Source organism: Ranitomeya variabilis, chromosome 2 (genome assembly GCF_051348905.1).
Source record: "Ranitomeya variabilis isolate aRanVar5 chromosome 2, aRanVar5.hap1, whole genome shotgun sequence".
NCBI lineage: Eukaryota > Metazoa > Chordata > Amphibia > Anura > Dendrobatidae > Ranitomeya > Ranitomeya variabilis.
The window spans coordinates 140,173,222-140,197,530 of NC_135233.1; the positions used below are offsets into that span (position 1 = coordinate 140,173,222).

The window sequence follows — 24,309 nt, forward strand, 5'->3', positions numbered from 1 at the left end:
ATTAAATAAATAAATATATATATATATATATATATATATATATATATATATATATATATATATATATAGACTTTCTGCAGATAACAAAAATTACAGTTACAAATATTAATCCTTCTGGATATATTAATGATACAGTCCATCACAATCAATCATTCAGCTATAGATCTAGATGTGTGGCTACCACAGGTGTACTTGTGTAGGCACTATAGGCACAAAAATGAGATGGGTTAATTTGAAGTCACCCTATGCAAATACAAACCACAATCAAATTAATTGACTAATTCTACAATTTCCTTTATTCTACCATCCAGTTGTTGAAAATCATTCTGTACCGGCAGAAGAAATGCCTAAGGGCCCCTTCACACTGGTCGATTCTGCTACGATTACGACGCATTTGCGTCATATTCGACATCGCAGTACGAGCTCGTAGCCAGCGGTCACACTCTACGATGTTAACGCTTTTTCTGACGTAGTTGCGATGTGAACGTCACGCGTCGCAATCGTACGCTACCCTTCACACCGCCATAGTCCTACGACTCCGAGCGTGACGTATTACCAGCATGGGCGTGCTAAAACGTCACGCCCAATCAGGAGACAGGTATGCGGAAGCCCAACCCACGTAGTCGCATTACGAGCTCGTATGACCGCCGTCACATACTACGATTTCGACCGCCACAGCGAGACATTTACGACGAAAGAAAGTTCTGCTCTTTCTTTCACATCGTACGATGCTGGGCTGCGTCGCAGATCGTAACGCCATGTCACACTTTGCAACCTCGGAACGAGGACGGATAAACGTCACAAATCGAACGCTCGTTCAGACTTTGATTGCACAGTGTGAAGGGGCCCTTAAGTCAGTTGTAATCTAACAGAATCTCCATATGTTCCTGAATTTCCTGGCTACAGCATAGACATAAGAAAATTTGATCTCATTTGTTAGATTACATTTACCTATTTAGCACATTATCTGTCTGTAGCAGCAGAGATGAAGAGACAGATTGTGGGTCACAAGTCGGGGTTTGTCGTTGCTTTGTCTCTTCAGTTCAGTGCAGGCAAGTCATCTGACAATGTTAGGAACAATGAATGGCATGATGGAAAATGACGGAAAGGAAGTTTTAGCAGCTATAGTGCTGGAAAATACTCATTTAGGGGAACTGTCCACTCAAAAATAGTGGATGACATCTGGCAGAGCATGAGAATCCATCCAGTTCCTAGTAATAGTAGTACCTTGTTATGGGGGATGATGGCAGCAAGGCCATTCTTTTCTATGATTCTTGTCAGGTCAGAATTGTAAGGATAGGATTAGAAAGATGGGGAGAGCTATTAAAATTTCACTAATTACGGTACTATTTGTTACATGACATAAGACAGACAAATCAGGTAGATTTTTCTCCACAGTAATATTTTACACATCCCTTTATCCAAACTGAAATATAAAAGAAAACAGCAAAATCTAATCTAATCCCGCACACTGGGTGTCCTAACTGTCTCACACTATGGTTAGGATACACTGCCCAGTGTTTTAAACAAAGGTTTATAAAATATATGTGGTTTTGCTTCTATTTTACCACGGCTCCTGCTGTGAACCATTGCACAGGGCAGGAATTGAAGAGAGGATTATGTAAGAAGCGCTATGCTCACTACAGCAGCCGCCTCTTTGGCTTCCCTGACTATCAGCAGGGAATACCTCTCCTAGAGAAACATCTGCTTAGCTTTTATAGAATTAAAAGCAACTCTAAGGCCATGTGCACACGTTCAGGATTTTTCGCGTTTTTTCGCTATAAAAACGTGATAAAAACGCGAAAAAAACCGCTTACATATGCCTCCTATTATTTACAGGGTATTCCGCATTTTTTGTGCAAATGTTGCGATTTTTTCAGCGAAAAAATCGCATCGCGGAAAAAAAAGTAACATGTTCATTAAAAATGCGGAATTGCGGGGATTCCACACACCTAGGAGTGCATTGATCTGCTTACTTCCCGCACGGGGCTGTGCACACCATGCGGGAAGTAAGCAGATTATGTGCGGTTGGTACCCAGGGTGGAGGAGAGGAGACTCTCCTCCACGGACTGGGCACCATATAATTGGTAAAAAAAAAAGAATTAAAATAAAAAATAGTGATATACTCACCCTTTGATGGACCCCGAAGTGTTCCCGCCTCTCCGGTGCATGCTCTCTCTTCGGTTCCTATAGATGGTGTGGTTCAGGACCTGTGATGACGTCACTGTCTTGTGATTGGTCGCGTGACCGCTCATGTGACTCACGCGACCAATCACAAGCCGCGACGTCATCACAGGTCCTGAACCACACCGGCATCTATAGGAACGGACGCCGCTGAGGAGATCGTCTGGGTGAGTATAACAATTTTTTATTTTTTTAATTATTTTTAAACATTCTATCTTTTACTATAGATGCTGCATAAGCAGCATCTATAGTAACAAGTTGGTCACACTTGTCAAACAGTATGTTTGACAAGTGTGACCAACTTGTCAGTCAGTTTTCCAAGCGATGCTACAGATCACTTGGAAAACTTTAGCATTCTGCAAGCTAATTACGCTTGCAGAATGCTAAAAAAACGGGAAAAAAACGGGAAAAAAACGCAAAAAAAAAATGCGGATTTCTTGCAGAAAATTTCCGGTTTTCTTCAGAAAATTTCTGCAAGAAATCCGGACGTGTGCACATACCCTAACTTTAGTTGCTTTTTTTAAATTTCAGATTCCATCATGTGTAAGTTTTAAAAGCTTCATCATAACTAAAGTAAATACAGTTTCAGAGAGGGAAGGACACTGACTGTGGAAGGCTCTTGTACAAGACTTGTGTCTGCCGTTCTACCCAACATCAGTCAGGCCCTTCACATGGAAAAACCTGCACATTTACAATGGCATGCAAAGGTTTGGCCATCCCTGGTCAAAATGACTGTTATTGTGAACAGCTAAACAAGTTGAAAATGAAATGATCTCTAAAAGGCCTAAAGTTAAAGATGACACATTCCCTTTGTATTTTAGGCAAAAAAGGTCAGTTTTTATATTTGAAAAAATACAAAAAGGAAAATGGGCCGATGCAAATGTTTGGACACCCTGCATGGTTATAGCACCCCCTTTTGCAAGCATCACAGCTGGTAAACTCGTTTTGTAGCCAGACAAGAGTCTTTCTATTGTTGTTTGAGGGATTTTCATCCATTCTTCTTTGGAAAATTCTTCCATTTCTGGGATATTCCTGGGTCGTCTTGCATGCACTGCTATTTTAAGGTCTAGTCACAGATTTTCAATGATGTTCAGATTAGGGGACTGTGAGGGTCATTGTAAAACATTCAGCTTGCACCTTTTGAAGTATTGTATTGTGTATTTTCAAGTGTGTTTAGGATCATTATCCATTTGTAGAAGCCATCCTCTTTTCAACGTCAGCTTTTTTTTTACAGACGGTGTTATGCTTGCATCAATAATTTGTGGAAATTTCATTGTATCCATTCTTCACTCTACCTATGAAATGCTCCCTGTGCCATTGGCTGCAACATAACCCCAAAGCATGATTGATCCATCCCCATCCTTAATGGCTGGCAAGATGTTTTCCTGAAATTCTGTGCCCTTTTTTCTCCACATAAACCTTTGATCATTGTGGTCAAAGAGTTCTAATTTAACCTCATCTGTCAACAGGACTTGTTTCCAAAATGCATCAGGCTTGTTTAGATATTTTGCATATTTCTAATGCTGAATTTTCCTGTTTAGGACACAGGAGAGGTTTTCTTCTGACGATGCTTCCATGAAGGACATGATTTTGCAGGTGTCTCTGAACAGTAGAACAATGTTTCATAACTCCAGAGTCTGCTAAATCTTTCTGAAGGTCTTTGCAGTCAAGTGGGGCATCTGATTTGCCTCTCTAGCAATCCTACGAGCAGCACTCATTGCATTTTGCTTGGTTTTCCAGACCTTATCTTGACCTCCATTGTTCCAGTTAACTGCCCTTTATTAATTACATTTCGATCTGAGGAAAGGGCAACTTGAAAATGGCTGAAGTTTGCCAAAGACCATAAGGATTGGACCATAGAGGACTGGAGTAAGGTAATCTTCTCTGAGCAGTCTAATTTTCAGCTTTGCCCAACACCTGGTCATCTACTGGTTAGGTGGAGACCTAGAGAGGAGTACAAACCACAGTGTCTTGCACCCACTGTGAAATTTGGTGGAGGATCGGTGATGATCTGGGGATGCTTCAGCATGGCTGGAAATGGGAAGATCAATCTTTGCGAAGGACGTATGAATCAAGCCGCATAAAAGGTTATCCTGGAAAAACAGTTGATTCCTTCTGCACAGGCAATGTTCCCCAACTCTGAGTACTGGTTTTTCCAGCAGGACAATGCACCATGCCACAGAGCTAGGTTAATCAAGGTGTGGATGAAGGACCACCATATCAAATCCCTGTCATGGCCAGCCCAATCTCCAGACCTGAACCCCACTGAAAACCTCTGGAATATAATCAAGAGGAAGATGGATAGTCACAAGCCATCAAACAAAGAAGAACTGATTACATTTTTGTACCAGAAGTGGCATAAGGACACCCAAAAGCAGTGTGAAAGAATGGAGGAAAGCATGCCAAGAAGCATGAAAGCTGTGATTAAAAATCATGGTTATTCCACAAAATATTGATTTCTGAACTCTTTCTGAGCTAAAACATTAGTATTGTTGTTTCAAAATGATTACGAACTTGCTTTTTTTGCATTATTTTAGGTCTGCAAGCAATGCATTTTTTTGTTATTTTGACCATTTCTCATTTTCAGAAAACTTCGGAGAGATGTTGTCAGTAGTTTATAGTACAAAAGCACAATTTACATTTTACTAAAAATATATCTATAAAGAGAAAAAGCAGACAAACTGTACATTTTGTAGTGGTCTCTTAATTTTTGCCAGAGCTGTATTTTTTGCACCAGTATATGTTTATTAATTGTGCATAATAAAATTGATTTATATTTTAAACTAGCTGTACTACCCGGCTTCGCCCGGGTTAATGACTGCTGTTAGCAAAATAGAATGTGTTAACAAAAATTTATTCTGCACACAAAAACCACAAAACAAATAGATAGAAATGTAATTATTAAAAGGCAAAAACTAAGCAAATAGAAGCATTTCACAACATATATTAGCTTTGTTATACTGAGAATGTCTTTGTTGCCTATATTAACCAATCAGAGCTCAGGTTAATTAACTGTAGCAAAATAGAAGCTGAGCTGTGATTGGTTGCTATTGGCAGCCTGATAAATCCCCAGCCAACAGGAAGCCCTCCCCCCTGGCAGTATATATTAGCTCACACATACACATAATAGACAGGTCATGTGACTGACAGCTGCCGTATTTCCTATATGGTACATTTGTTGCTCTTGTAGTTTGCTTATTAATCAGATTTTTATTTTTGAAGGACAATACCAGACTTGTGTGTGTTTTAGGGCGAGTTTTATGTGTCAAGTTGTGTGTGTTGAGTTGCGTGTGGCGACATGCATGTAGCGACTTTTGTGAGATGAGTTTTGTGTGGCGACATGCGTGTAGCAACATTTTGTGTGTTGAGTTGCATGTGACAGGTTAGTGTAGCAAGTTGTGTGCAGCAAGATTTGTGCATGGCGAGTTTTGCGCGTGGCGAGTTTTATGTGTGGTGCATTTTGAGTATGTGCAAGTTTTGTGTGAGGCAACTTTTGCATGTGGTGCAACTTTTGTACATGTGGCAATTTTTCTGTGTGTGCAAGTTTTGCATGAGGTGAGTTTTCCATGAGGTGAGTTTTGCACGTGTGGCGAGTTTTGCGTGAGCCTAGTTTTGCATATGGCGAGTTTTGCATGTAGCGAGTTTTGAGTGGTGACTTTTGTGTTTCGACTTTTATGTGGCGAGGTTGGTGTGTGTGTGTGGTGAAATGTGTGCTGAGGGTGGTATATGTGTTCAAGCACGTGGTAGTGTGTGGCGCATTTTGTGTTTGTGTTCATATCCCCGTGTGTGGTGAGTATCCCATGTCGGGGCCCCACCTTAGCAACTGTACGGTATATACTCTTTGTCGCCATCGCTCTCATTCTTTAAGTCCTCATTGTTCACATCTGGCAGCTGTCAATTTTCCTCCAACACTTTTCCCTTCACTTTTTCCCCATTATGTAGATAGGAGCAAAATTGTTTGGTGAATTGGAACGCGCGGGGTTAAAATTTCACCTCACAACATAGCCTATGACGCTCTCGGGGTCCAGACGTGTGACTGTGCAAAATTTTGTGGCTGTAGCTGCGACGGTACAGATGCCAATCCCGGACATACACACATACATACATACACACATTCAGCTTTATATATTAGATATACCTGTATGTAATCTCCTGTATATAGTATATACCTGTGTGTCATCTCACCTATATATAGTATATATCTGTGTGTCATCTCCTGTATATAGTATATACCTGTATGTCATCTCCTCCTATACATAGCATATACCTGTGTCATCTCCTCCTGTATATACTATATACCTGTAGGTAATCTGCTCCTGTATATAGTATATACCTGTGTGTCATCTCCTCCTGTATATAGTATATACCTGTATGTCATCTCCTCCTGTATGTAGTATGTACCTGTATGTCATCTCCTCCTCTATATAGTATATACCTGTGTGTCATCTCTCCTGTATATAGTATATATCTGTGTGTCATCTCCTCCTGTATATAGTATATACCTGTGTGTCATCTCCCCTGTAAATAGTATATACCTGTGTGTCATCTCCTGTATATAGTATATAGCTGTATGCCATCTCCTCCTGTATTAGCCCTCGTTCACACGTTATTTGGTCAGTATTTTTACCTCAGTATTTGTAAGCTAAAATGGCAGCCTGATAAATCCCCAGCCAACAGTAAGCCCACCCCCTGGCAGTATATATTAGCTCACACATACACATAATAGACTGGTCATGTGACTGACAGCTGCCGGATTCCTATATGGTACATTTGTTGCTCTTGTAGTTTGTCTGCTTATTAATCAGATTTTTATTTTTGAAGGATACCAGACTTGTGTGTGTTTTAGGGCGAGTTTCGTGTGTCAAGTTGTGTGTGTTGAGTTGCGTGTGGCGACATGCATGTAGGGACTTTTGTGAGATGAGTTTTGTGTGGCGACATGCGTGTAGCAACTTTTTGTGTGTCGAGTTGCATGTGACAGGTTAGTGTAGCAAGTTGTGTGCAGCAAGTTTTGCGCATGGCGAGTTTTGCGCGTGGCGAGTTTTATGTGTGGTGCCTTTTGAGTATGTGCAAGTTTTGTGTGAGGCAACTTTTGCATGTGTTGCAACTTTTGTGCATGTGGCAATTTTTCTGCGTGTGGCAATTTTTCTGCGTGTGCAAGTTTTGCGTGTGGCGAGTTTTGCACGTGTGGCGAGTTTTGCATGTGGAGAGTTTTGCGCGTGGCGAGTTTTGAGCGGCGACTTTTGTGTTTCTACTTTTATGTGGCGAGGTTGGTGTATGTGTGGTGAAATGTGCACTGAGGGTGGTATATGTGTTCGAGCACGTGGTAGTGTGTGGCGCATTTTGTGTGTGTGTTCATATCCCCGTGGTGGTGTGATTATCCCATGTTGGGGCCCCACCTTAGCAACTGTACAGTATATACTCTTTGGTGCCATCGCTGTCATTCTTTAAGTCCCCCTTGTTCACATCTGGCAGCTGTTAATTTGCCTCCAACACTTTTCCTTTCATTTTTTCCCCATTATGTAGATAGGGGCAAAATTGTTTGGTGACTTGGAAAGCGCGGGGTTAAAATTTCACCTCACAATATAGCTTTGACGCTCTCAGGGTCCAGACGTGTGACTGTGCAAAATTTTGTGCCTGTAGCTGCGACGCCTCCAACACTTTTCCTTTCACTTTTTCCCCATTATGTAGATAGGGGCAAAATTGTTTGGTGAATTGGAAAGCGCGGGGTTAAAATTTCACCTCACAACATAGCCTATGACGCTCTCGGGGTCCAGACGTGTGACTGTGCAAAATTTTGTGGCTGTAGCTGCTACGGTTCAGATGCCAATCCCGGACATACATACATACATACATACATACACACACACACACATTCAGCTTTATATATTAGATGTGTGAGTGGCTTTGTGAATATCTCTGGTATTCATATATAGGCACTGATATAGGTGTTATCCACTCCACTAATTAATTTCAGTGATTGATGGAGAGACCTATACTATTATGTCTCTAACCAGAGTTAATACCAATATATGTTTTTCGAATACATGTTTTATTTTCCAGTGCAAACACACAGGGTTATGGTGAAATTAAGCTGTGAGAAGGAGAAGTTCTACCCTTTTGCCAGAGTGACTATATTATTATTATTATTATTATTTATTTATAAAGCACCATTAATTCCATGGTGCTGTACATGAGAAGGGGTTACATCAAAATACAAATATCACGTACAGTAAACAAAACTAACAATGACAGACTGGTACAGAGGGAGGAGGACCCTGCCCTTGCGGTCTTACATTCTACAGGATTATGGGGAAGGAGACAATAGGTCAAGGGTTGCAGTAGCTCCAATGGTGTTGAGGTGGCCGTGTGGTCTTTACAGACTGTAAGCTTCTTTGAAGAGGTGGGTTTTCAGGTTTCTTTTTAAAGATCCAAAAGTAGTGGATAACCGGACGTGTTGGGGCACTGATTTCCAGAGGATGGGTGATATTCGGGAGAAGTCTTGGAGGCAATTGGGTGAGGAGCGAATAGAAACGAACTGTTACTGAGTTATATGAGGTCGGAGTAGTTAAAGACCTGGTGCACACAGTTACAATAGGGTGTCAATTTAGCTTATTCTGGGACTTATGGAGAAAGACAAGGGTACCAAGTTACTCAGATAAGAACTGCTTCGACCATGAAGAGTCCGCGTTGCAATCAGGGGCAGATGAGTTTCTCCTGTTCTTGCTGGCGACGAGTATTATACGGAGACCCATGAGGCCGACATTCCTGAGTTGGGTGTTTCTGGGGGAAGTTTTGGGACTGTTCAAATGAAAGACCTTACTTTAAAAAGGGGCATTTGACAATGTTCCTATGATAAATGGGGTTGATATATTGGGTTACTAAACTGAGGGGCGAAGTAACAGAGCAATTGTTTTTACCAGGGCTCTATAGGCTTACGGTGTTAGATCTGGTCCATTCTTTTGTCTTTGGTGGGCATTTGGGCTTAAAAAAAACCCAAGAGCGGATCCTTCAGAGGTTCTACTGGTCTACATGTTACCGAGAGATTGTTAAATATTGTCAATCCTGTCCCAGCTGCCAGCTCACTGCTCCAGACTCTCACTTCGGTAGTCCCATAGTGCCATTACCCATAATAGAGGTTCCATTTGACGGAATTGCTATGGATCTTGTTGGACCCCTGGTGAAGTCCGCCAGAGGACATCAAAATATCCTGGTGGTAATGGACTACGCAACACAGTACCCGGAGACAGTACCATGGTATTTTTTTCAATTGGTTTACTTAAACTTAAATGGAAAGCATTCCTGTGACTACCTCTGCGAGCAGCTGAGTAAGCTGATCTACCACAGTTCTTTTTAAGTTTTAGAATAGATTGTAATGTGCAAGATAACCTTCTATAGCAGTATTAAGGTACCTTCACACTAAACGATATCGCTAGCGATCCGTGACGTTGCAGCGTCCTGGCTAGCGATATCGTTTAGTTTGACACGCAGCAGCGATCAGGATCCTGCTGTGATATCGCTGGTCGTTGAACAAAGTTCAGAACTTTATTTGGTCGTCAGACCGGCGTGTATCGTCGTGTTTGACACCAAAAGCAACGATACCAGCGATGTTTTACACTGGTAACCAGGGTAAACATCGGGTTACTAAGCGCAGGGCCTCGCTTAGTAACCCGATGTTTACCCTGGTTACCAGTGTAAAATGTAAAAAAAACAAACAGTACATACTCACCTTCGCGTCCCCCGGCGTCCGCTTCCCACACTGACTGAGCGCCGTAAAGTGAAAGTGAAAGTACAGCACAGCGGTGACGTCACCGCTCTGCTGTTAGGGCCGGCGCTCAGTCAGTGCAGGAAGCGGACGCCGGGGGACGCGAAGGTGAGTATGTACTGTTTGTTTTTTTTACATTTTACGCTGGTAACCAGGGTAAACATCGGGTTACTAAGCACGGCCCTGCGCTTAGTAACCCGATGTTTACCCTGGTTACCCGGGGACCTCGGCATCGTTGGTCGCTGGAGAGCGGTCTGTGTGACAGCTCTCCAGCGATCAAACAGCGACGCTGCAGCGATCGGCATCGTTGTCTGTATCGCTGCAGCGTCGCTTAGTGTGACGGTACCTTTAGCTATAAGTTTCATAGAATTAGCCAGACATGCACAACGATAGGCAGCGGACCCCGTGCAATGGCATAATACACCCCTGAATGTCTCTAATAATCTAATTGTAGTCATAAGATAAGAAAATGATTAGCTCAGCCCCTTATATACACCAACACAGATGCATACTATGTCTGCCCCTGATATAAGTCATTAAGAAATTGCTGTGCCACTTTCCCACTTCCTAACATCTCCACTTGGCTTTCTCTAGATGTTGTATGATTAATTATAGTCAGCAATAAATGATCCTGCTGTTAGAAAAAGTTTTACTTTAACAATCACCTCATTTTAGCAATGGGAATGGGACATCAGTTGGGTCCTAAATGATCACACATTGATAACATATCTTAGCTCAATGTCTAATTTCAATGTTTTTTTTGTAATAAATGAAATACATAGTCTCTTAGTGTCTAAAAAGCTGGAAACTAGTGCTTATCATCTGTAATAGGTAATTAAAAGTTGTGAAGCCAAGTTTAAATCAACATTTTCTATGACAATTAGTTACTACAGAAAGCATGTTATTGCTCATAATTCATAGTTGGTCCCTAAATCTGATGGACTGTCACCTCTTACCTACTCATTTTGAGCTCTAACAGGATTGAACAGTCCAAAATGTGGCTGCTATCTTGACAGTACTCACAAAACTGCTGCTGTCAGGATTTTAACAAGAAAAGCTTCTTTTCGCAGAATCGTCTGGTGTTAGTGGGCTAGACTGCAGCCTGTCAACATGTTCACTTTGAGGAGCTTGTAATTAGATTCCAGGCTAACAGCATGAAACCGGCAGATGCTCCTCAAATGCTGTTTAATTATGTGAACTTGTCTACATTGTTAACATGAAAGTTATAAACAGAGTTAGTGTCAAAGTCAGAGAAGGGTTCACTACACTAGAAGCATCTAAAAAACATCTAAACAAAACAAGCATAGTTCAACATATGAGCCTTGGAATAAAAGCAAATTAACCTGCAAATGGGAACATTTCATTAGTGGTTGATTATAGAGTTCCATATCCTGCCATTAATAAGGAGATACAAAAGTCTCATACCATCTGTAAAACATGATGGTGGTAGTATTATAGTGTGTGCCTGTTTTACAGCATCTGTGTCAGGACTGCTTGAGATCATTGATAGAACAATGAATTAGAAAAGTTATCAACACATTCTGAAAAAAGGCCAAGATATCTGTCCATGAGCTGAATTTCAAGAGAATGTTTGTTATAGAGAAAGAGAATGATACAACACACACAAGTAATTCTACAATAGAATTGTTAAAGAAGAATAAAGTCAAAGTTTTGGAATAACCAAGTCAAAGCTCTGACCCAGAAATGTTGAAGACCTGAAGTGATCAGTTCATGGGAGAAAACCCACCAAACATAACAGACTTGAAGATGTTTTATAGGGAGTAATGGCCTAAAATTCCTCCAAGTCAATGTGTAGGAGTAATCAACAATTACCGGAAAGGTTTAGATGCAGTTATTGTTGCACAAGGGTGTCACATCAGATACTGAAAGCAAAGGTCTCAGAAACTTTCCAGTCCCACTGTATAGGTTGGGTAAAAAAAAAAACTGTGAATATACAGAACATTAGAACATTTCAAAACCAAATTTCTTCTTATATCCAATTTTGAAAGTATGGAAAATGTTAATAAATAATTCGTTTTTCTCCAGATACAACACCACTTTATCAAGCCTTGAGAAAGGATCTGAGGATGTGAAGCGGCAGTAGGCAGAGTGTTGCATGACCTCCTGCTTTTTTCCAGTTTGTTCTCTAGTACAATAAAATAAGCAATTTTATTATTTATTGAGCTCCATAACTTCTTTGCACTTTGGACTTGGATTAACTGTTTTATTAAATTATAGGGCACCACCATTAAACTTATTTGAATTTTAAAGGGAACCTGTCATCAGGTAAATGCAGTCCTTTCTTCAGCAGCATGTTATAGAACAGGGGGAACCGAGTAGGTTGCTATAGAGCTGTGTGAGAAAAGATTCAGTATAATCTGTTTTAGTCATTTAAACTTCTGCTATTTGGGGGATTTTTGGTCAAGTGGGAGGTCCTATCAATGACTGACAGCTTTTTTTGTATAGTAATGCCTACAGGGATAGCTGTCAGTCACTTATAGGACAGTCCACTGGACCAAGAATCCCAAAAAGCAGACAATGATGCATACGCAGATTACACCGAATCTGTTCTCAGAAAACCACCATATATATCAAACTACTTATCTCCCCCTACTCTATAACATGATGGTTCCATTTAAACAATTTTTTTCACTTGGAATATTTTTATAGAGACTGACAACAGAGAGCAGTATTGTTTATTTTTCAATATTAGTATATTTTGGCCTCTGTGGGGCTGGTTTACAGTATTATATATATTTTTTAACTTGCCAAAAAATGAATTTTTAACATAGGAGCATAAGGGCGACATATGGCATGCCACTGAAAGTCTTCAGAGACTTCAGATTGGTTTTTTATTAACCCAAAGATTGGCTCTCAGTACTACACAATCAAAAATGGTCTACTTGAGCAAAATATCTGCATATTTAAAATCAAATGTCACATAAAAGCTTTACATGACTCTTTAAATAAGATCTTTACTGACGATTTTATATCTACATCATGCAAGTGATTCATCTATGTGTGCAGATTGGCATTGAATTGTGTTTAGTAGTACCAATTCCACTCAATTTTACTAAGCAAGGTGACGTCTATAACGGTATTACTGTCTTCTGTACATGAAGTTTAATATCAGTTAAACTGTGATAAAGCATAGCTATTGTCCTGGGAATATTATATTACCCCAGTCTAAGGGTCATACAGTCTTACCATAATCATATGGGGACCATTCGTCAGTTGCTTTCTTACTAGTTATCAAGTTATCATCATAATCAATTGTAAAGAAGGTAATAAAGCATTAACTCACGTGTCATAGACATTAAGCAGCCAATTCAGACACATGTCAACGCAGAGAGGCACATTAACCAGATCCTTGTTTTTCTCTTCAAGCCCATCGTAGAGAGTAGTCAGGATGTTGATGATTTCGGGAACAGACAATAATTGTTGGTTTTGATTCAGTTCATGCTGTTTGAAAATGTTGTGAGTGGTGCCCAGATCCAAAAGATCCACTGGAGTAAAAGAAAAATGTAAGGATGAAAAATGTAAAAGAGGAATTATAGTTGTTTATTAGTGGTGAGCGAACTTGCTCGGATAAGATCCTATCCAAGCATGCTTGGGTGCTAACCGAGTGTCTTTGGCGTGCTCAAATAATATGTTCGAGTCCCTGCAGCTGCTGTCTCGAGGCTATTCGACACATGCATGGATTGTCTAACAGCCACGAGAAATGCAGCCTTGTGAACTCAAACATATTTTTCGAGCAACCAGAAAACACTCGGTTAGCACTAGAGCATGCTTAGATAAGATCTTTTCCGAGCACGTTCGCTCATCACTATTGTTTATCTTGGCTTTAAAATAATGAATAATTAAATTATACATAAAATACACATACGGGGATTGATGAAACATGGTATCTGGCAATATACACGAAGAGTTTTTGACACTGCATTTTTGAAGATGGGTGGAAAAATATGCAATGTCTCACAGTTCCAGCAAAGTGGATTGGATTTACAGAAATCTCATGCCCGCTGTTTTTTTATTACTCAGCGTAAACTGACCTGCGGTGTGTGTTCCAAATCCAGAACAAGTCAATTTCTCTATCGATTACACTGAGTTTTACGTGCAAATTTTCCCTGTAAAATTGCACTACATTTGGAAAATCCCCGACTAAAAAACATATGTGCTTTTAGTGTGTTTCTGCTGTTGAAACCCAATAGAAAGGCATGTAATGACAGTATAAATAGTGTTTCATCAAAGCCAAATACCAAGAAGTATCAGAAGTAGAAGCAAGGATAAAAAACAATGAAGCTTTAGTTAAAACATAACATAGCAAAAAGACAAAAATCGCAGTGTCAAAAACGTAATGAAAATACATGGAAAAACAGCACTGAAAAACACAATGAAAAAAAATTCAAAGTAACCTCATTTACCTAATAGGTGCAGAAATGCTGCAGAAAATTGGCAACATTAAAAACTTGAAAAAACCTGGTGACAGATTCCCTTTAAAAGGGCAATAGTGCACACCATTCTTTCTATATGGCCGGGGTCACACTTACGTGTGCAATGAGAGAAACTTGCGCGAATCTCGCCCATCAATACCCGGCACTGCCACCGGCACTCGGGACTGGACTGTGTACCTGCATGTATTTCTATGCAGCCGCACGCTCCGGTCCCGAGTGCTGGTGGCAGTGCCGGGTATTGATGGGCGAGATTCTTGCATTACACTCGCAAGTATGACACACTAGACCATAATACGGACGAGTGCTCTGCAATAAAAATTCGTATAGCACTGGGACCAATGTTAATCTATGGGGCAGCTCTTATCATCCATTGCTTTCTCGGTCGTATTATACGTGCGATATACATGCTGCGATTTGCACCGTATATTGGCTGAGAATCGCCAATGAAAGTCTATGGGTGCAAGAAAAACTCGCACACCACACGGACCATCAGTGTGACTTGCGAGAAATACGCACCGGTGTCCATTAGAAAAGCCGGTAATTCAGCGCGGTGTACAGTAAAATCACACTGACAGGTTACAATAGAATAGATAAAATAAATGTCTACACATAGTTTAGGTATATATATATATGAGGCATCGTGATTACTCGCTAATCCCGCCCCCTGCACAGTAGCTCCGCCCCCCCACATCACCACACACAATCCCGCCCCCAACACATTACCACACACAATCCGCACCACATCACCACACACAATCCTGCCCCCCACAAATGCCGCCCCCATTACATCACCACACATAATCCCGCCCCCCACATCACCACACATAATCCCGCCCCCCAACACATCACCACATAATCTCGCCCCCCAACACATCACCACACATAATCCCGCCCCCCCACCACATTACTACACATAATCCCACCCCCCACGACATTACTACACATAATCCCGCCCCCCAACACATCACCACACATAATCCCGCCCCCCACCACATTACCACATAATCCCGCCCCCTACCACATTACTACAGATAATCCCGCCCCCCACCACATTACCACACATAATCCCGCCCCCACCATATTACCACACATAATCCTGACCCCCCACCACATTACCACACATAATCCCGCACCCCACCACATTACTACAGATAATCCCACCCCCCACCACATTACCACACATAATCCCGCCCCCACCACATTACCACACATAATCCCGCCCCCGTACCACATTACTACAGATAATCCCGCCCCCCACCACATTACCACACATTACCACAGATTACCACAGATAATCCCACCCCCCACATAATCCTGCCCCCACCACATCACCACACATAATCCCGCCCCCCACCATATTATCACACATAATACCGCCCCCCACCACATTACCACACATAATACCGCCCCCCACAACATTACCACATAATCCCGCCCCCCACCACATTACCACACATAATCCCGCCCCCATCACATCACCACACATAATCCCGCCCCCAACCCCATTACCACATAATCCCGCCCCCCCACTCCATTACCACACATAATCCCCCTCCCCCACCACATCAACACACATAATCCCGCCCCCCCACCACATCACCACACATAATCCCGCCCACCCACCACCACACATAATCCCGCCCGCCCACCACATCACCACACATGGTGTACAGTAAAATCACACTGACAGGTTACAATAAAATAGATAAAATAAATGTCTACACATAGTTTAGGTATATATATATATATATATATATATATATATATATATATATATATATATATATATATATATATATATATATATATATATATATATATATATATGGGGCATCGCGATTACTCGCTAATCCCGCCCCCTGCACAGCAGCTCCGCCCCCCCACACATCACCACACACAATCCCGCCCCCAACACATTACCACACACAATCCGCACCACATCACCACACACAATCCTGCCCCCCACAAATGCCGCCCCATTACATCACCACACATAATCCCGCCCCCCACATCACCACACATAATCCCGCCCCCAACACATCACCACATAATCTCACCCCCAACACATAACCACACATAATCCCGCCCCCCACCACATTACTACACATAATCCCGCCCCCCACCACATTACTACACATAATTCCACCCCCCAACACATCACCACACATAATCCCGCCCCCTACCACATTACTACAGATAATCCGCCCCCCACCACATTACCACACATAATCAAACCCCCACAAGACCACAGATAATCCCGCCGCCCCACCACATTACCACACATAATCCCGCCCCCCACCACATTACCACACATAATCCCGCCCCCCTACATTACTACAGATAATCCCGCCCCCCACCACATTACCACACATAATTCCACCCCCACATTAAAACAGATAATCCCACCCCCCACATAATCCCGCCCCCACCACATCACCACACATAATCCCGCCCCCCACCACATTACCACACATAATCCCGCCCCCCACCATATTACCACACATAATACCGCCCCCCACCACATTACCACAAATACCGCCCCCCATCACATTACCACACATAATCCCGCCCCCCACATTACCACATAATCCCGCCCCCCCACCACATTACCACACATAATCCCGCCCCCATCACATCACCACACATAATCCCGCCCCCCACCCCATTACCACATAATCCCGCCCCCCCACTCCATTACCACACATAATCCCGCCCCCCACCACATCACCACATAATCCCGCCCCCACCACATATAATCCCGCCCCCCACCACATTACCACACATAATCCCGCCCCCCACCATATTACCAGCCCCACCACCACATTACCACACATAATACCGCCCCCCACATTACCACACACAATCCGCACCACATCACCACACACAATCCTGCCCCCCACAAATGCCGCCCCCATTACATCACCACACATAATCCCGCCCCCCACATCACCACACATAATCCCGCCCCCAACACATCACCACATAATCTCACCCCCCAACACATAACCACACATAATCCCGCCCCCCCACCAAATTACTACACATATTCCCGCCCCCCACCACATTACTACACATAATTCCACCCCCCAACACATCACCACACATAATCCCGCCCCCTACCACATTACTACAGATAATCCGCCCCCCACCACATTACCACACATAATCAAACCCCCACCACAAGACCACAGATAATCCCGCCGCCCCACCACATTACCACACATAATCCTGCCCCCCACCACATTACCACACATAATCCCGCCCCCTACCACATTACTACAGATAATCCCGCCCCCCACCACATTACCACACATAATTCCACCCCCACATTAAAACAGATAATCCCACCCCCCACATAATCCCGCGCCCACCACATCACCACACATAATCCCGCCCCCCACCACATTACCACACATAATCCCGCCCCCCACCATATTACCACACATAATACCGCCCCCCACCACATTACCACACATAATACCGCCCCCCATCACATTACCACACATAATCCCGCCCCCAACATTACCACATAATCCCGCCCCCCCCCCACATTACCACACATAATCCCGCCCCCATCACATCACCACACATAATCCCGCCCCCTGTTGTGATTCGGTTCGTGGGCTCCCCCGGTGGTCTCTTGTGGTACTGGTGTCCTGCAAGCTTTGCCTTCTCAGTTCACCTGTTCCTATCAGGATGTGGGAGTATCCTACTTAACCTTGCTCCTCAGTCATTCTAATGCTGGCCATCAATGTATCCAGAGTGATTCTGTTGCATGTTCCTGCTCCCAGTTTTCTGCTCAGCTCTAGTTTCCATCACCCGAGAGCTTGTCCGTTTATTCTATGCTTCTGATGTTTCCTTGCCATTGGAAACCATAACAGTATGGCCAGCCCAAATGTTTAATCTATAGGCTGAAGCAGGAGAGAAAAGGAACTGTGTGAAACCTTTTTTTTTTTTTTCCTTCCTCTGAAGTTGCACTCCAGCTCTAATTGCAGTCTCCTGTTTTCCTCTCCTCTTAACCCCTGAATGGCTCAGACTTTATCTGTTGAAATATGGATCCCCAGAGTCTGGCTACCAATTTGAATAATCTTGCCTCTAAAGTTCAGAATATACAAGATTTTTTGTTACATGCTCCTCGGTCTGAACCTAAAATTCCTATACCGGAGTTTTTTTCTGGAGATCGATCTTGTTTTCTAAATTTTAAATACAATTGTAAATTGTTTCTTTTGCTGAGATTTCATTCTGCTGGAGATCCTGCCCAGCAAGTAAAAATTGTTATTTCTTTACTGCGGGGTGACCCCCAAAATTGGGCATTTTCATTGGCACCAGGGGATCCTGCGTTGCTCAATGTGGATGCGTTTTTTCTGGCTTTGGGGTTGCTTTATGAGGAACCAAATTTGGAGATTCAGGCTGAGAAAGCCCCAATAGCCCTCTCTCAGGGGCAAGATGAAGCCGAAATATATTGCCAAAAATTTCGAAAATGGTCTGTGCTTACTCAGTGGAATGAGTGCGCTCTGGCGGCAATTTTCAGAGAAGGTCTCTCTGATGCTGTAAAAGACGTCATGGTGGGGTTTCCTGCGCCTACTGGTCTGAATGAGTCCATGACAATGGCAATTCAGATTGATCGGCGTTTACGGGAACGCAAACCTGTGCACCAGTTGGCGGTGTCTTCTGAAGAGGCACCACAGAGTATGCAATGTGATAGCTTTCTGTCCAGAAGCGAACGACAGATTTATAGGCGCAAAAATCATTTGTGCTTCTATTGTGGAAATTCTACTCATGTTATATCAGCATGCTCTAAACGAACAAAGAAAGTTGATAAATCCTCTGCTATTGGCACTTTGCAGTTCAAGTTTATTTTGTCTGTAACTCTAATTTGTTCGTTATCTTCTATTGTTGCGGATGCGTATGTGGATTCTGGCGCCGCTTTGAGTCTTATGGATTGGTCCTTTGCCAGGCGCTGTGGGTTTGATCTAGAGCCTCTGGAAGTTCCTATACCTTTAAAGGGTATTGATTCTACACCATTGGCTAGTAATAAACCACAATACTGGACACAAGTGACTATGCGTATGACTCCAGACCATCAAGAGGTGATTCGCTTCCTTGTACTGTATAATCTACATGATGTGTTGGTGCTGGGATTGCCATGGTTGCAAACTCATAACCCAGTCCTTGACTGGAAAACAATGTCTGTACTAAGCTGGGGATGTCAGGGAAATCATGGGGACACATCTTTGGTCTCCATTGCTTCATCTATTCCCTCTGAAATTCCTGAGTTTTTGTCTGATTATCGTGAGGTTTTTGAGGAATCTACTCTTAATTCTCTTCCTCCTCACAGAGATTGCGATTGCGCCATAGATTTGATCACAGGCAGTAAATTTCCTAAGGGTCGTCTATTCAATCTGTCTGTACCTGAACATGCTGCCATGCGAGAGTATATTAGGGAGTCCTTGGAAAAGGGACATATTCGTCCTTCTTCGTCTCCTCTTGGAGCGGGGTTCTTTTTCGTAGCTAAAAGCGATGGTTCTTTGAGACCTTGTATTGATTATAGACTCTTGAATAAGATCACAGTCAAGTATCAGTATCCTTTGCCATTGCTGACAGATTTATTTGCTCGCATTGAGGGGGCGAAGTGGTTCTCTAAGATTGATCTTCGCGGTGCGTATAATTTGGTGCGAATTAAGCAGGGGGATGAGTGGAAAACCGCATTTAATACGCCCGAGGGCCATTTTGAGTATTTGGTGATGCCTTTTGGTCTGTCAAATGCCCCTTCGGTCTTTCAGTCTTTTATGCACAATATTTTCCGTGAATATCTGGATAAATTTATGATTGTGTATTTGGACGATATCTTGATTTTTTCGGATGACTGGGAATCTCATGTTCAACAAGTTAGGAGGGTTTTTCAGGTTTTGCGGACCAATTCTCTGTTTGTTAAAGGTTCAAAGTGTGTTTTTGGGGTTCAGAAGATTTCTTTTTTGGGGTACATTTTTTCCCCCTCTTCTATTGAGATGGATCCTGTGAAGGTTCGGGCTATTTGTGACTGGACGCAACCGACTTCTCTTAAGGGCCTTCAGAAATTTTTGGGCTTTGCTAACTTTTATCGTCGATTCATAACTGTTTTTTCTAGCGTTGTCAGGCCTTTGACTGATTTGACTAAAAAGGGTGCTGATGTTGCAGATTGGTCTCCTGCTGCTGTGGAGGCCTTTCGGGAGCTTAAGCGCCGTTTTTCTTCTGCTCCGGTGTTGTGCCAGCCTGATGTTTCTCTTCCTTTTCAGGTGGAAGTTGATGCTTCTGAGATCGGAGCGGGGGCGGTTTTGTCGCAGAAAAGTTCAGATTGTTCAGTGATGAGACCTTGTGCGTTCTTTTCTCGAAAATTTTCGCCCGCCGAGCGAAATTATGACGTCGGTAATCGGGAGCTTTTGGCGATGAAGTGGGCATTCGAGGAGTGGCGTCATTGGCTTGAGGGTGCTAAACATCAGGTGGTGGTCTTGACTGATCACAAAAATTTGATTTATCTTGAGTCGGCCAGACGTCTGAATCCTAGACAGGCGCGCTGGTCGTTGTTTTTCTCCCGGTTTAATTTTGAGGTTTCGTATCTGCCAGGTACTAAGAATGTGAAGGCGGATGCCCTTTCTAGGAGTTTTGAACCTGATTCCCCTGGTGATTCTAAACCTACGGGTATACTTAAGGATGGGGTGATATTGTCTGCTGTCTTCCCAGACCTGCGACGTGCTTTACAAGAGTTTCAGGCGGATCGGCCTGATCGTTGTCCGCCTGGTAGATTGTTTGTGCCGGATGAGTGGACCAATAGAGTCATCTCGGAGGTTCATTCTTCTGCGTTGGCAGGTCATCCGGGAATTTTTGGTACCAGAGATTTGGTGGGTAGGTCCTTCTGGTGGCCTTCTCTGTCTCGGGACGTGCGTATTTTTGTGCAGTCTTGCGATGTTTGTGCTCGGGCCAAGCCTTGTTGTTCTCGGGCTAGTGGGTTGTTGTTGCCCTTGCCTGTTCCTAAGAGGCCTTGGACACACATCTCTATGGATTTTATTTCGGATCTCCCTGTTTCTCAGAAGATGTCCGTCATTTGGGTGGTGTGTGACCGCTTTTCTAAGATGGTTCATTTGGTGCCCTTGCCCAAGCTGCCTTCCTCATCTGAGTTGGTGCCCCTGTTTTTTCAGAATGTGGTTCGGCTGCATGGTATTCCGGAGAATATCGTTTCCGACAGGGGATCCCAGTTTGTGTCCAGATTTTGGCGGGCGTTTTGTGCCAGGATGGGCATTGATTTGTCTTTTTCGTCTGCATTTCATCCCCAGACAAATGGCCAGACGGAACGTACTAATCAGACCTTGGAGACTTATTTGAGGTGTTTCGTGTCTGCTGATCAGGATGACTGGGTCTCCTTTTTGCCGTTGGCTGAGTTTGCCCTTAATAATCGGGCCAGTTCTGCCACTTTGGTCTCCCCTTTCTTTTGCAATTCAGGGTTCCATCCTCGTTTTTCATCCGGTCAGGTGGAGTCTTTGGATTGTCCTGGAGTGGATACCATGGTGGATAGGTTGCATCGTATTTGGGGGCAGGTGGTGGACAATTTGGAGTTGTCCCAGGAGAGGACTCAACGTTTTGCTAATCGCCATCGTCGTGTTGGTCCTCGTCTTCGTGTTGGGGACTTGGTGTGGTTGTCCTCCCGTTTTGTCCCTATGAGGGTCTCTTCTCCTAAGTTTCAGCCTCGGTTCATCGGCCCTTATAAGATTTTGGAAATTCTTAACCCTGTGTCTTTTCGTTTGGACCTCCCAGCATCCTTTGCTTTCCATAATGTCTTCCATCGGTCATTATTGCGGAGGTATGAGGTACCACTTGTGCCTTCTGTTGAGCCTCCTGCTCCTGTGCTGGTTGAGGGTGAATTGGAGTACGTGGTGGAGAAAATCTTGGACTCCCGTGTTTCCAGACGGAGACTTCAATATCTGGTGAAATGGAAGGGCTACGGTCAAGAGGATAATTCTTGGGTTACAGCTTCTGATGTTCATGCTTCTGATTTGGTCCGTGCCTTTCATAGGGCTCATCCAGATCGCCCTGGTGGTTCTTGTGAGGGTTCGGTGCCCCCTCCTTAAGGGGGGGGTACTGTTGTGATTCGGTTCGTGGGCTCCCCCGGTGGTCTCTTGTGGTACTGGTGTCCTGCAAGCTTTGCCTTCTCAGTTCACCTGTTCCTATCAGGATGTGGGAGTATCCTATTTAACCTTGCTCCTCAGTCATTCTAATGCTGGCCATCAATGTATCCAGAGTGATTCTGTTGCATGTTCCTGCTCCCAGTTTTCTGCTCAGCTCTAGTTTCCATCACCCGAGAGCTTGTCCGTTTATTCTATGCTTCTGATGTTTCCTTGCCATTGGAAACCATAACAGCCCCCCACCCCATTACCACATAATCCCGCCCCCCACCACATCACCACATAATCCCGCCCCCCACCACATCACCACATAATCCCGCCCCCACCACATCACCACACATAATCCCGCCCCCACCACATTACCACACATAATCCCGCCCCCCACCATATTACCACACATAATACCGGCCCCACCACCACATTACCACACATAATACCGTCCCCCACCACATTACCACACATAATCCCGCCCACATCACATCACCACACATAATCCCGACCCCCCACCCCATTACCACATAATCCCGCCCCCCACTCCATTACTACACATAATCCCACCCCCCCACCACATCACCACACATAATCCCGCCCACCCACCACACATAATACCGCCCGCCCACCACATCACCACACATAATCCCGCCCCCCACCACACATAAAACCACCCCCCACCCTATTACCACACAAAATCCCGTCCCCCCACCCCATTACCACACATAATTCCGCCCCCCCACCCCATTACCACACATAATCCCGCCCCCCACCACATTACCACACATAATCCCGCCCCCTACCACATTACTACAGATAATCCCGCCCCCCACATTACCACACATAATCCCGCCCCCACATTACCACAGATAATCCCGCCCCCCACATCACACATAATCCTGCCCCCCACCACATCACCACACATAATCCCGCCCCCACCACATCATCACACATAATCCCGCCCCCCACCACATTACCACACATAATCCCGCCCCCACCATATTACCACACATAATACCGCCCCCCCACCACATTACCACACATAATCCCGCCCCCCACAACATTACCACATAATCCCGCCCCCCACCACATTACCACACATAATCAAACCCCCACCACAAGACCACAGATAATCCCGCCGCCCCACCACATTAACACACATAATCCCGCCCCCCACCACATTACCACACATAATCCCGCCCCCTACCACATTACTACAGATAATCCTGCCCCCCACCACATTACCACACATAATCCCGCCCCCACATTACCACAGATAATCCCGCCCCCACATTACCACAGATAATCCCGCCCCCCACATCACACATAATCCTGCCCCCACCACATCACCACACATAATCCTGCCCCCACCACATCATCACACATAATCCCGCCCCCCACCACATTACCACACATAATCCCGCCCCCCACCATATTACCACACATAATACCGCCCCCCCACCACATTACCACACATAATACCGCCCCCCCACCACATTACCACACATAATCCCGCCCCCCACATTACCACACATAATCCCGCCCCCCACATTACCACATAATCCCGCCCCCCACCACATTACCACACATAATCCCACCCCCAACCATATTACCACACATAATCCCGCCCCCCACCACATTACCACATCTAATCCCACCCCCCACATTACCACAGATAATTCCACCCCTCACATCACACATAATCCCGCACCCCACCAAATTGCTACAGATAATCCCGCCCCCCACCACATTACCACACATA

At 44.0% G+C, this 24,309-nt stretch overlaps 1 protein-coding gene across 5 annotated transcripts in view; it reads right to left on the reverse strand.

Annotated features, from left to right (window-relative positions):
• Positions 1 to 24,309, reverse strand: part of UTRN (utrophin) — an 846,507-nt gene that overhangs the window by 102,582 nt on the left and 719,616 nt on the right. For all 5 annotated transcript variants that reach the window (XM_077283030.1, XM_077283029.1, XM_077283032.1 and 2 more), the window contains one exon: positions 13,251 to 13,452. In XM_077283030.1, the coding sequence (XP_077139145.1) occupies positions 13,251 to 13,452 (202 nt within the window). The remainder of the gene's footprint in view (positions 1 to 13,250; positions 13,453 to 24,309) is intronic.